This window comes from Natator depressus, chromosome 5, assembly GCF_965152275.1.
Source record: "Natator depressus isolate rNatDep1 chromosome 5, rNatDep2.hap1, whole genome shotgun sequence".
Lineage (NCBI taxonomy): Eukaryota > Metazoa > Chordata > Testudines > Cheloniidae > Natator > Natator depressus.
The window spans coordinates 98,224,331-98,237,604 of NC_134238.1; the positions used below are offsets into that span (position 1 = coordinate 98,224,331).

Below are 13,274 nucleotides of genomic sequence, written 5' to 3' on the forward strand. Positions count from 1 at the left end.
TTTTGTCTGTTTAAAAGGCCAGGTAAACTCTTGTTCTGTGCATTGAACACTGGGGCGTTACACTGTAAAAGCATATAGACAGAGTTGTGGTTAAGACACTGGAGTGAGACTGCTCTCCTACTGTGCAAACAAGTTTTCCTTCCTGCTGTGATCTCCCTGCATTGCAAAATGAACAATGGAACTCAAACGTCCATGGATCTACAATGGTGAGCAACAGAATTCAGTCTGTCCTGTCTCATGACTGCCAAAATATTTCCTTCCAAGGACCCTGATTGAAAAGGCCCCCTAATCTCCCATCCATTTCCCAAGCCATCCTCCCAAAATGAGCTACTGACATTGCTAGAGCTCCAAAGCACTATGTTCATACAAATAAATAATAAATAAATCACTGAAGTCTTTTAGGAGTCCTACAAGCCTTACTTCTTCACACAGGATGCCACAAGACCAAGTGCCAGAAAGAAGCTTCCTTTAGATGGTGAGGTTGCTGCCTTTACAGTGTTTACAGCCTCTGCTACCCTGAAAAGCTCAGTTCCTCATCCATGGGGAACTTCATTGCACTGCCATTAGGATTGCCGGGATGGCCAGTTGACAGCATTCCCAATGCACAATTATTTTAGAAAAGCTACCTGTCCTAATGGAAGCATATTAATAGAGTCTCAGGATTAGCTGGAAGCGAAAGGAGAGCAGGGTAATATCAGAGACCGTTACCATAGAACGCAGCAGAACCTCTGATCAACAAGGGACCCAGCAGAGGGACCAGAGGATTGAAAGTTTTTAAAGACATTCTCAGAGGAAGCTAGCAGCCTTACATAATTTGGCTAAATAGGACATTCTGAATTCTTTATTTTGCAAAAAAAAAAAAAAAAAAAAAAAATGAAAATGTCCTTAAAACCTTTAATATACAAGTAGATACACAGTCTTGTGTCAAGAGCAAACCATGAAAAGAACCATCAGATACATCATGTTAGAACTTTAGATACGATTAGTTTTGAAGAGCAAGAAAGAAGATGGAAAACTATAACTAAGAAGATTGAGCCCAAAAAGGGATAGAAGGCAAATACTCGGAGTCTTTCAACCTAGTCACCAACAATATATGGTCTTCCTGGGAATAAGACAGGAGCAGACTGAGAACAGACCAAAGTCTGAGAGTAGCCCAACTAGTAACCAACCAACAAAAATTAATATTCCAAGCATAGTTACACTAAAGGCATTGTCATGGAACAGTATTGTTTCCTTTCCCAATGGCTAATCAGGTTACATTACCTCAGATATATTAGCTTACATTTCCCCCATGCTGAATCACATTTTATTATTCTCATTGTCTAGATCCCTTTGTCAGGAGAAGGGCTTTTAATTGTGCATTTTCCCAGCAACTCACAAAACAGAGCCCTGATTTGGGCTGTTAGGTACTCCCATTAACGTATGATAAAGGGCACAGAATTTCATGAGTTCAGTCAGATCATCATCCACATTTGGATCTTTCCAAGAATAATTTTTGAGTTCTGGTCTGCTGGAGAATAATACTATTGTCTTTAGATCAAATGTGGATGAATAAAGGCCAGAACAATGTGAAAAATATTGACTTCCAGTCTGGAATTTTTAATGAAAATAAAACCTGAATTGAACTTTTGATGGAAAGAGCCAGTAAAAACATAGCTTGCTAGAACCAGATTTTACCAGATAATCTCTTTATCTCATAATTAGCTAGTGACTGTCCAATTTTCATCTGTAATTGTTTACAACCAAAATGGCTTTAATATTATATAAATCTAAATCTTCTTGAGGACACAATTACAAGTGAAAAGCTTATTTAACTCAAAGAATTAAATAAGCGCTACCATACCTAAGGTTAGTGTGAAAAACTTCAAGGGCCAAATCTTCAAAAGTGACCTTTAATTTTGCTCCGTTTTTTCCCCCTTCAATACTCAAAAGATAGTGAATTAAAACTGCATTCAAAAGTAGAGGCATGGTATGGCCCCTTTGAAAACATGGGGCATGTTGGCTCCTTAAACCTCTCAACAGCCCACACTATGAGTAACGATTTAGACAAGACTACTACTAGGAGAAAGGAAGACTGATGCTAATCCCATTTGCTAGACACGGTCCAACCTGCCCCCTTATGAAGCATAGGCCCCAGGTAAATAGTAGTATATGATCATGTAATTAAACATTATAATATAAATGCAGAGTTAAGGCTGCACCCACAACCTCAACTTAAGCATTTCCTAACTTTTGAGTGCTTCCATTTGCTGCCTTAGCATTCTTTTAAACATATTATGCCATAAAAACAAACATCTGCTCCTCTGCATTTCTTCAGCTCATTCTAAGGATTACACAGAACTTTATAAACCAGAATCAACTAAACAGCCCAAGACCCCTGTGTGCTGAGGAAGTACCTTTTCCCCCCATTTAATAATGGGGTATTAAAAGGCTAAGTTACTTGCTTGTGGTCATACAGTAAGTCTGTGACTCAGTAGAACTTTGATTCCAATTCCTGTGCTTCAACCATATAACTACTTCTTCCCTTTTATGTATTACTAATGGTTACTTATGTTATAGTAACAACCACCTGCCGTGATAAAAATTGGGCCCTATTGGGCTAGGCATCGTGTAAGCAGAAGGTAGACGTGATCCCAGTCCCAACCAGCAAGACCAGTCTTCTTCATGTATACCTTGTCGCACTCCTATAAAAATGCTTTTCAACTTTCTTATTAGCATGGATTAGATATGGACATTAGTAAATATCATTAGAGTTGCAAGACAGCGAAGAGAAAAATCAACTAGTTATTTATAAAACCCAACTGAGGGGCCTGGTTGCTTTCTTTCACATATAGCACACTCTTGAAGTGAATAATTTTAAAGGAAAATTCAAGTATTATATTGTAGCTCTGGCCCAAAATTTAGATTCTGATCACATGTACCCACATGAGTATTAAAAAACCTAAGAGAAATGTTTTCATGAAATTACATTTTGAAAATATTTCAAGATTTTTTTTTTTATAAAAGCCCTTCAGTACTTAAAAACAGAAACTTGAAAAGAACCAGCTTAATTTCACTGCCTAAGCTAAATGAAGTGCAAGAAGCAAACAAGCAGTACATGTAGGGCTTCTGTTTTGGGGGTTTAATAATTTCATATTTCTGGGTTTATTTTTAGTGTATTTTGAATTTTATGTAGATGTCCAAAAATTGGAGATTTTCAGGGCTTTCTCTGCACATACTGTAATGAGTAATGTATATGATATACTTTATAGCATATACTACTATAATGAATAATTTCTTTGTAATATTCACTTGTGCACTTTCATGTAGTGCTGTTTCAAAGAGCACTATGTTATAGCATACGGAGAAACCTTTAGTGCACACCAAGAGGGTTTACATGGACCAATTAACGCACAACACATTAGAGCACTTTAGAAATCACACGCCTCATAGTTCGCCTTACTGCTCTGTGTAGACAAGCCCATAGTTACAAGTAACCATTTCTGGTGTTTTTCTGGTGGTTATTGGATAAACAACTATTTAATTGTTTTTCTTGGGGTATTTTATCAATGTTTATTAGTTAAAGCCAAAAAATCAGAAGCCCTGAGTAGAAGAATTTCAAAAGATCTTAATTGAAAACGAATCGAAACCTTAATTGAAACCTGTTTTTGGTTACAAACATAATGCATAAATATTGTACAAGAATTAATGTTGAGTTCAAATCAAATGTACACTAATAGTAATACATTAATATAAAAATTATTTCAATGAATTCTTAGAAAATCATCAAAGTCAAGGACTGCATTATTTTATGGGCTCAATGTTCAGTATGGCTTACCAGGAATAAGGGTTTAATAGAATCTATATTAATTTAACCAAATTTGAATACATGGAGGTCAGACAGCAAAATTTTTCTGTAACAAATCATGTTCCGAATTTTGATGACCCAGCAACCCAGACTGAGTACGCATAACCCAAGGGCCAGACTGTCCCTCCCAAGCAGTGCTTAATTTGTAATGAAAGAGGTGTGGGGACTCAAGCAATTTTTTTACTCTCATAACTGACATAGCAAGCCTAGAGGTGCTGGGGCTATGAACAGCTAAGCCTAGAGGTGCCAGGTCTCAGCCCTGGCATAAAGTAAGCACTGCCTCCAGGATTAAAAGCTGTGGAAGGGCACTTTTTGCTTGTAAATCTCCATAAGGAGATTCCTCCAAGATTCTCCTGCATCATCCTGTTTACTCAACCCTTTCCTCTATGTGGAAAGCCCTTTGCAGGGCCCGGGGGTGGTGTCCAAGAGGCGTCATCCATGTGAGGATCTAATTAGGGAGAATCTAGGTCTAAGATCTTAGTAGCAACTTTGGAACAACATATGCCTTAGGAAATAATTATAGCATGTGTCTTTTTAGCTTGTGTAACAGGGAGATCTATCCTCTTTAAGGAGTAGTGGGGATTGGAGCCATCCAACCTGTTTCATGACATTGCCTCTTTAAGGAATAGGTGTTTAAAGGAGCAGTGGACAAGCATGGAGAATCAGAGCCAGAGGATAATCAGGGAGCTACCTCTTGAACAGGATAAAAACCCAGCTAGTATTTGACTACAGGAGATAGAAGAGGTTCTGTGAAGCGGGGTTGGAACCCAGATACCAGTAGGCCTGGGAAGCCTGCTTGAGTCGGTACCCAGCCCCATGCAGGACGGCTGAGGAATCGCTTAACCAGGGGTTCAGATTTGACTCTCCAGGGACCAGGATTGGATGAGGCCTGTGGAAAAGACTGTCCAGAGAAGCCACGGTTTACAGTGTTACTGAGCTCCCTGCCTCACAAGTAACTGGAGGAGAAAACTGGGAACCTGAAGACCTGCTGTACCCTGTTTGGCAGGGCTGTGGAACTATGCCAATATTAATTTGTTCTTCTCTTTATGCAGCACAATTTGGAATCAAGAAACAAAATATCTCAGTTATTTCTCAAAAACTTTTACTGAAAACCAGCTTCCCACACCCAAATGGAAGGTAATTACTGGAATGTTATTTGTTCTACTCTAACTTTCTAGGTCTTCCTAGTTTCACTTCTTGTCTGGTTAGAGAGGAATGGGCTCTCACATCTTGTACTTTTGAATGTTATAGATACTCCTGCTCTTTTAAGTCAGAGAATCTAGTGCCATTTCAGTGGGTAGGGATGAGAGTGATAAATGTGGTTAATAAACCGTCCAGCAACATTTTAAATTTAATTCAGCAGAGTTTCATCGCTGCCTGCACTACTGGTGGCCCTCTCTGGTTACACGGATCTTTGTATCCTTATTGAAGTATTTTTGTAATCTTTTGGTGGTGCTTTCTCATTTCTGCCCAACTAACTTCTAGTGACGTGCCCATTAATCTTGAAATGAGTTAGATGATTAAAGAAAGGCAAAATGAAGAGAAAAAAAGTTGAAATAGGATTTTAATCACAAAGAGGAGAGAATTTAATAATTTAGACACCTCCATCTTTCCAGATTCTCAAACCCTAAAGCACAACAGAAAAGGAATCTGAGAAGGGCCATCCTTACCAAATTTGTCAGATTTAGGGCCCAATCCTTCAATCTTCATTTATGTGACTTAGATACATTCAAGTCAATGGGACTACTCATGTGAACAAGGGCTGCAGGATAGGGCATTACCTATTAGCTTTAAATGTCCCTGACATTTAAAAATAAATCACAAATGTCCTAATTCCAAAGATATAGGGAAAGCTCCTATTGGCTTCAATGATCAGAAGGTTTGGGCTCTTAGTGTTTGTAAAGTGCTGTGAGATCCCTAAATGAAGGGTACTATTCTACAGGAGTGTAAAACACTATAAAAGGGCTTACAGTGACAAACCCTTACCTTGAACTTTTTTGAAAACCCTCGAACTCATGAACTTTAAAAACCTGTCTGCATAAAAACTTGGTCTGTGGACTGAAACAGTGTCCTAAAAAGACAGAAAAGACCTTAAAGTTACACTTTTCATATGCAATTCAAGATGATATGTGCAAGAGAAAAACCTGACACGTTTTGGGTAAGTTATATCATGCCCTGTTTGGGAATTCATGCAAGGAGATCTAGGATTTTACCTTCTCAGAGGTTACTGTGTAATTACTACACCCCTCTGCCACCCATTTTATTTCACTGTAATCTTGACAAAAGATCGGTCTAATTATTTTAAGCATTCAAGATAATTTAGAAATACCCCTTTATAATTTATTCGATTCATATTTTACAAAGTCTTGTTCATATTTAAAAATGTGTCATTTCCCTTTTTGGGTAAAAATCTCAACTGAAGGCTCAATATTCAAACATGGGTGCCCTAAAACGACCAAATTCCTTATTGGAATGCTTTAATCAAGCACTGATGGGCACTTAACATAGCAGTGCATCTAAGGGCCCACTGAATACCCTGGGGCCAAATTCTGCCCTGCGTGACATCCTTTGCAACTGGACTGATGTTGATTCAGGGCACAATCTGAGTATTTAATTAACTTTAAATTAGTTTTTGGGATGGATTACTCTATCCTCACAATAAAACTAAAATGGGGATGGTTTTGTGTAACCTGGTACAGTGTAGTTATAAGGATGATCTGGTCACCTTTGCATGTGTATCTGTTTTTCTTTTTATCTTTTATTTAAAAAAATTAAACAATCAGCAAAATAAGATGAACATATGTCAGAAATCACATAACTAAAATCATTAAGGAAAAACATACTGAAACAAAATCACATCTAATTGTCTAGATACCAGTGATTATAAACGTAATAGCTCGCTGTCTTAAACAAGAATCAGAATTTTATTCTGAAAAATGCTAATAATTTAAGAAGCAACTTACCCCATCATATACAAGTGCTTTCCAGGAATGTTCTAGCTTCTTCATTAACCTAAGCAATTAAATAAATTAAAAAAAAAAAACGTTGTGAAATTCCCTCATCTTGCAGTGATCTCAGAATACTTTATTAAGATAATGGCTTAACATATAGCAAAATATTTCCATTCTAAACTGCCACTTACCTGTAAGACTGTAGGATATCAATAATACCCATAAATAGAAGCAGCTTTTCTCCTTTATGGCTTTTAGCTGGAATGCCTCCCATTCTAACGGCAACAACAAAATAATTTTATTAGATGTTGTATTTTATCAGACCTTTTTAATGCCACTATTTAGAAGGTGAACTGCATTTACTTTAAAAAAAAATCAGCAGCATTAAGGCTAGTTGTTGAATGCAAGCTGCCCAGGGCTTCTTGCCTCCTCACTGGGAGCAGGGGGGTGGCGGGGTGTGGAGCGGGGAAGCCACCCAGGGCCTTCTTGCCCTTGGGGAGCGGGGTCCAGTTGCCCTTGCGTCCCACCTCCGCTCCCCCACCCAGCTCCTGAGCCGTGAAAAATCACAAGACAGCCAACATTCGCAGCCAGGAATGGGGTCCAGCTGCCCCAGCTCTGGGAGCAGCTGGGCTCTAGGTGCCTGGCTTTCTTGTCCGCCATGAAATTGACAACAGCCAGTGTACAGAATGCGGTGTCTACACAAAACACTGCATTGCCCTAACCATAGGCACCGACTCCGTGGGAGCTCCAGCATTGGAGCACCCACGGAAAAAAATTAATGTTCACTTAACACCCGCCGGCAGTCCTGCTGATCAACTCCTCCCTCTCCCTCCCAGTACCTCCCACCCACTACGATCAGCTGTTCTGCGGCATGCAGGAGGTGCTGGGGGAGAAGGGGAGGAGCAGGGATGGGGTGCGCTCGGGGGAGTGGGAGGAACTGGGCAGGAAGAGGCAGGGTGGGGCGGAGATTTGGGGGAAGGTGTGGAGCAGAGGCAGGCCTGGGACTGAGCAGGGGTTGAGCACCCCCGGGGAAAAGGAAGAAGTCAGCACCTATAGCCCTAACTACACAGACATAAGCCCTCCGCCTCTCGTTTATTATGCCAGCAGAGCAAAAGAGTGACATGAACGGGCTGAGCATTTCATTGTGTACACCTCCACTGTTTTGTAGACAAAAGCTTACTTTTGTGGACAAAAAACTGTGTAGTGTAGACAAGGCCTTAGAAGCCAACATTCAATTGACTTTCAATGGGGCCTAGGTTTCTAAGTCTCCTGGGCACTTAAAATTTTACCCAACATCCCTACTCATGTAAATAATGCCATAGGATTTTTGATGATCCTATGCTTTAAGACTCATTGAAAACAGAACACTTCCAATAACACAAAGTCCCCACCACCATGCTTGAGCATTGGTTCAGTATAACTCGGCTCATTCTTGGATGCAAATGAGAGTGTAATATTGTACAACCTGGGCACAATTCAGCTCTTTGTCTCAACTTATATTCTCGTGCTTCAAACATTTGAAGTTGTGAATAAATAAATAAATAATGCCTAGCTCTTATATAGCACTTTTTGTCAGCAGATCTCAATGTGCTTTACAAAGGAGGTCAGTATTATTATCCTCACTTTCATATGGGGAAACTGCCACACTGGAAGGTAAAGTGACTTCTCCAAGGTCACCCAGCAGTCCAGTGGCAAAGCTGGGAACAGAACAGTATTATCCTCCCATTAATTTGTTGTAAGTTTAAACCCATGCTTCATTAGCATTAATGGTATTTACCTGCATAACTCCCTGGTTAACGGACACTAAGCCCTTTTCAATGTGAAATTAAGTCTCTATTATATCAAGGATTGATTACACAGAATAAGAATGCTGACTGTAACTCTCTTATTAGCACTGAACATACATCAAGGATAGAATAATTTGAGGAGCCCTTGATTCTTGGAATGACAAAAGTTGAAATGTTTCACCCCTTTCTGTAAAATGTATCTGTCACAACCTTAAAATTCTCTGCATGTCACAGCCTGTTGTCAGACATTAAGGTGACAGAAGTATTGTCTTTTGAATGTGATATAAAGCAGAGGTGCTGATCACCATGGTTATTAAAAATTCCATGGCACTATTTGTAAGTGAAGGAGTCTTAACATTGGTGTTCTGGCTGAATTCCAACCTGGATAATTACAATCTGCCTATCTAAAATTCCTCTGCAGCTTCAGTTAGATAGGAAGAGGAGAGTAATATGTTCTGAACTGTAGTGTGGTGTTTCTGTAACCTGTTAAAATATCTGTCTTGTTCCACCTCAGCGGTGGCTGCACTTCAACAGTTGGTGAAGCAATTCCTGTGTATGTAGCGAGTACATTTCTTTGGGATGACAGGCACTACAGAAATATCAATATAATCAATATCAATAATCTCTTTGCTCACAGTGCATGACACTGTTTACAGTTAAGCAGAGATTGTGTGGAGGTCTTATAAAAGATATATAATGAAAGTCATTACAAGTGAGTTCACTACGTGCCGATAAATTGTTCTGAATTAGAACTGCAATTGCTATCATGTATTTAAAGATGAATAAACTGAATCAAAGTTTTTATTTCCTGGTCTCCAGTGAACCTTGGTATGCAAGCTTGGAATGTTTTTTAAGGAAGCATTTAGCTTAATCCTTCAGTCACTCCTACGTAGTGCCTTCCTGGATGGGAAGCTAGCCAGAGTTAGATTTAATATAACGTAAAACAGTTTGCAGAAATAAAATTTAGAAATTCCCAGTCAATTTTTAACAGATTTTGGGGACTTACGTATTTGTAGCTTCTGTGGTGACAGATTCCCCAGACTTTCCAGGTCCCTGTATGGATTCCATGGCTGTAGAATAGAGAACTTTCTGTCCCCCAGGACGTTTGGCATCAGATGCATTCTGGGAACTCTCCCCATCCTTCTCTTTTGTGATACTGTCCAATACATGGACCCCCAGCAGCAGACTATAATCCATGATTTTAAAGCTTTCCAGCACCTATTAATGAAGAATGACTGCGTGTACTGTAACACACACAAATGACTACACACAATTTAAAATTTCTGCTGTGTAATTCAACCACTGGAGAAAATCCAAATAAAAGGAAAAAACCCATACAGGTATGTCAATATAACGGGTTTGACAACGACAGTTTGCAGAAATGTTAACCAAAGTAATATTTTTGTACTAGCCTCCCACCTTCTGTCTGAGATTCCCAGAGCAACTTACAAATGTTAATAAGCTAACCATCACAGCACCCTCATTAAAAGCTGGAAAACTAAAGTACATAGAAATGTAAGGCTTAATCTAAGGCCGTTTTCAGCTGGAGAGTTTGCCTCACCAGCAACTCCATTTCATTTCTAGTGAGGAAGCAGTTAATTAGTTGTCTTCTACTCTGATGCACTATATACATTATTTTTACCTTATCTGCTATATATATATACACAAACCCAGTGCTGAACAAAATCCTTGAAGGGCAGATTTTCAAAAAGGAAAAGGGGCAGTCAAGATGCCCCACTCCCATGAAAAGTCAGTCGGATTTGGCATCTAACTCCCATTTATGCCTTTGACAATCTCTCCGTAACAGGCCAAAACTGGCGAATATAAACTTTATACTTGAACTATGACTTGATTTTTAACCAGTTCCCTCCCCTGGTCCTACCAATCACATTGACTCCCTGACCTTGACAGGTTCCACTTCCCCATTCTTGCAAGTATGAAAGAGATTCTAATCTCAGTTGCACCAGTATGAATCCAGAGGAACTCCATTAAAAGGAAAAACCTCTGTCTGAGTCAATTAACTGTTCTTAGGATCTCCTTCAGTCCCCCTTTTTACATTTTAATACTATATCAGAATCAGCGACAGATAGGTATTGTATCAAACATCCTATATGAAAGCCCTGTTTGGCACAGGAATAGCAACCTATTTAACTTCATATTTCTCTTTGAAATTACAGGGAGCAACGGGTGCCCTTTTCTTCATGCAGCTCAAGAATAATTTAACACAGGTTTTGATACAAGATGCCTTACTGATAATGTTGTAATTTTTGGCACTGAACTGCAAAATGTTATGTCATTTTACCAGGAACAAGAACAATTTGATTTTACAGAGACAACAAATGAAGCACAGTAACTCCAGGTGTGCCAATTCAGTCAAGCTTATCAGAGCCTGACTGAATTGGTGTTTTACACAAAACACTGGGTTAATTTATGAAACCCAGTGCACATACTTGCATTTTCAAAAGGAGATCAGAAAAGATTTCAACATAGCTGGGAGATCCACCACCTATGAAAAACACTGTATCTTACCAACCATTGACTGCAGACTTGGATGTGGGGAGGCTGTTTTATTCAATATGCACATTTCTAAAGCACTCATCACTGTAGTAACTAGAAGGCATACATACATACATACATACATACACACACACACTTGATATGAGTATCCGTTCTATCCCCATTCTGCAACTCTCTTGCATCTCGTGTTACTTTCCTGAATTAAATCCTTTTTCATAGCTGTCTTCCATGAGAAACATCAAGGCCTCCTTCTACCACCATTGTTAATGCGGAAAGGCTTGCACAAAAAGTCTTACATTGTACCCTAACTGCAGAAAGGTCAGGTCTCACTCTGATCTCTGGGGTAACACATATCAAATGACTGAGCAAGTGGTCTGAATATAAAGGAGGTAACTGAGCAAAGTCGAACACACACATCTTGCAGAATTCTTCTGTAAAAGAGGAACAGGTTGGCTTCAAACAAAGTGCAAGAAAAGTGCCTCCATACACTCAAATGCATGAGATGAAGCTATCAGCACCCCAGCACATCCTCTGATCCTGCTAATACAGCCTTTTGGGCAACAGTAAAATAAAAGAATCTAGAATAGCACATGAGAAGATCAGGAAAATCTAATTCATTACACAGAATGTGGGACTGATGGGTCACTAAACACTTCCTGGTTTATGGCATTGGGAATCTGGAACTGCAAAAAAACAGTGTCGTTAAGGAATACAAGATCCTGTATTGCATGAATACATTTGAATACTAGAGTCAGGAACTCACACAAGTACGGTTCTCTTTGCCCCTGCCACAGTAAATAAAGTTTGTTTTAAAAAGGTTTATTTTCATAGGTTGCCTATTTTTATAAAAATAGATGGTACAAGACGACTTGTGTGTGTGCCATTTAAAATGGAGAGAAAGCAGATGTCTAGCATATTGCACAAACATAAAAGGTAAATTAACATTTGCCCTTCTGAAAATACTACTCTGGTATTACAGCCAATATCAGTGTCTATGTAAATCCTGATTTCATCAACTAAATAAGTTTGGGAAGATGGTGCCATTTTCATTTGTGCACTTCACTTAAAAAAAATCAGCTCACATTCTTTGCTTTAATGAAATCTGTGCTTGCCCCATTCTCTACCCCTTTGGGATTAGATACTTCATGGTTCCGCTGAATTAAAATCAAGGTCTAACATCAAGTTAATATCTGATACAGTCTCTTGAAAGACTAAGGTGTATATCCAGCTTGCCAGTGCAGAGGGATATATTGTGCAATACAGAAGAACTCCTACTGAAGTGATCCACCCTCATCTCCTTTTGCCCCTGCTCCTTGCGCTAAAAATTGACTAAGTTTCATTGCTGTCCTCATTTTTGTTCCAGGATCACTAAAACTAACCATGTACTACTACTTAGCTGCTCTAAATTTCTTGGAAACTGAAGTGAGCAAAGTGACATTTTTTCCTAGGCAGACCCTCAGCACATATTTCATTTTTACATGCAGCAACCTATGTGAACCTTCGGGTAGGTCTACACTACCCGCCGGATTGGCTGGTAGCGATCAATATATCGGGGGTCGATTTATCATATCTAGTCTAGACATGATAAATAGATCCCTAAGTGCTCTCCCGTCGACTCCAGAGCCGCGAAAGACGCAAGCAGAGTCGACGGGGGAGCGGCGGCAGTCGACTCACTGGCGTGAAGACACCACGGTAAGTCAATCTAGGTATGTCGACTTCAGCTATGCTATTCTCATAGCTGAAGCTGCATACCTTACATCGACTCTCCTCCCCCCCCCCGCCCCGTGTAGACCAGGGCTTACTGTAGCCATTTGAATCCTATTCTTGCTCTCTAGACATTTAAGTGCATAAACCAGCTGAACAGATCCTGAATAAACTGAAATAATAATACTCTGAAATATTTTCAGTGTACATTAAAACAGTGACTGCCGTATAAGTTGCCCCTTCTATTCTTAACTTGTACTGTACAAAGATTTAACAGGATTGTCAAAAATAGTGTCCAAGCTGAATGTATTATGTGCTAAGAGACAATACACTGTCAAAAAGAGTATGCCATAAGTAAATTATGAAAAATTCTTCTCCCTCCCTCCCACGCACATTGCCATTTGAATGATTGGGTTCTCTCTCTGCTGAGTCTTTGAGTTAGTCAGGGGCTCTGGGAATAACCCTAGC

General features: G+C 39.5%; 1 protein-coding gene across 3 annotated transcripts in view; it reads right to left on the reverse strand.

The window, feature by feature from the left end:
• The window catches only part of PIP5K1B (phosphatidylinositol-4-phosphate 5-kinase type 1 beta), a 185,406-nt gene that overhangs the window by 44,850 nt on the left and 127,282 nt on the right, over positions 1–13,274 (reverse strand). For all 3 annotated transcript variants that reach the window (XM_074953282.1, XM_074953283.1, XM_074953281.1), the window contains 4 exons: positions 9,592–9,803; positions 6,990–7,073; positions 6,811–6,859; positions 5,834–5,918 (listed from right to left, as the gene is read on the reverse strand). In XM_074953282.1, coding sequence (XP_074809383.1) covers positions 5,834–5,918; positions 6,811–6,859; positions 6,990–7,073; positions 9,592–9,803 — 430 coding nt within the window. The remainder of the gene's footprint in view (positions 1–5,833; positions 5,919–6,810; positions 6,860–6,989; positions 7,074–9,591; positions 9,804–13,274) is intronic.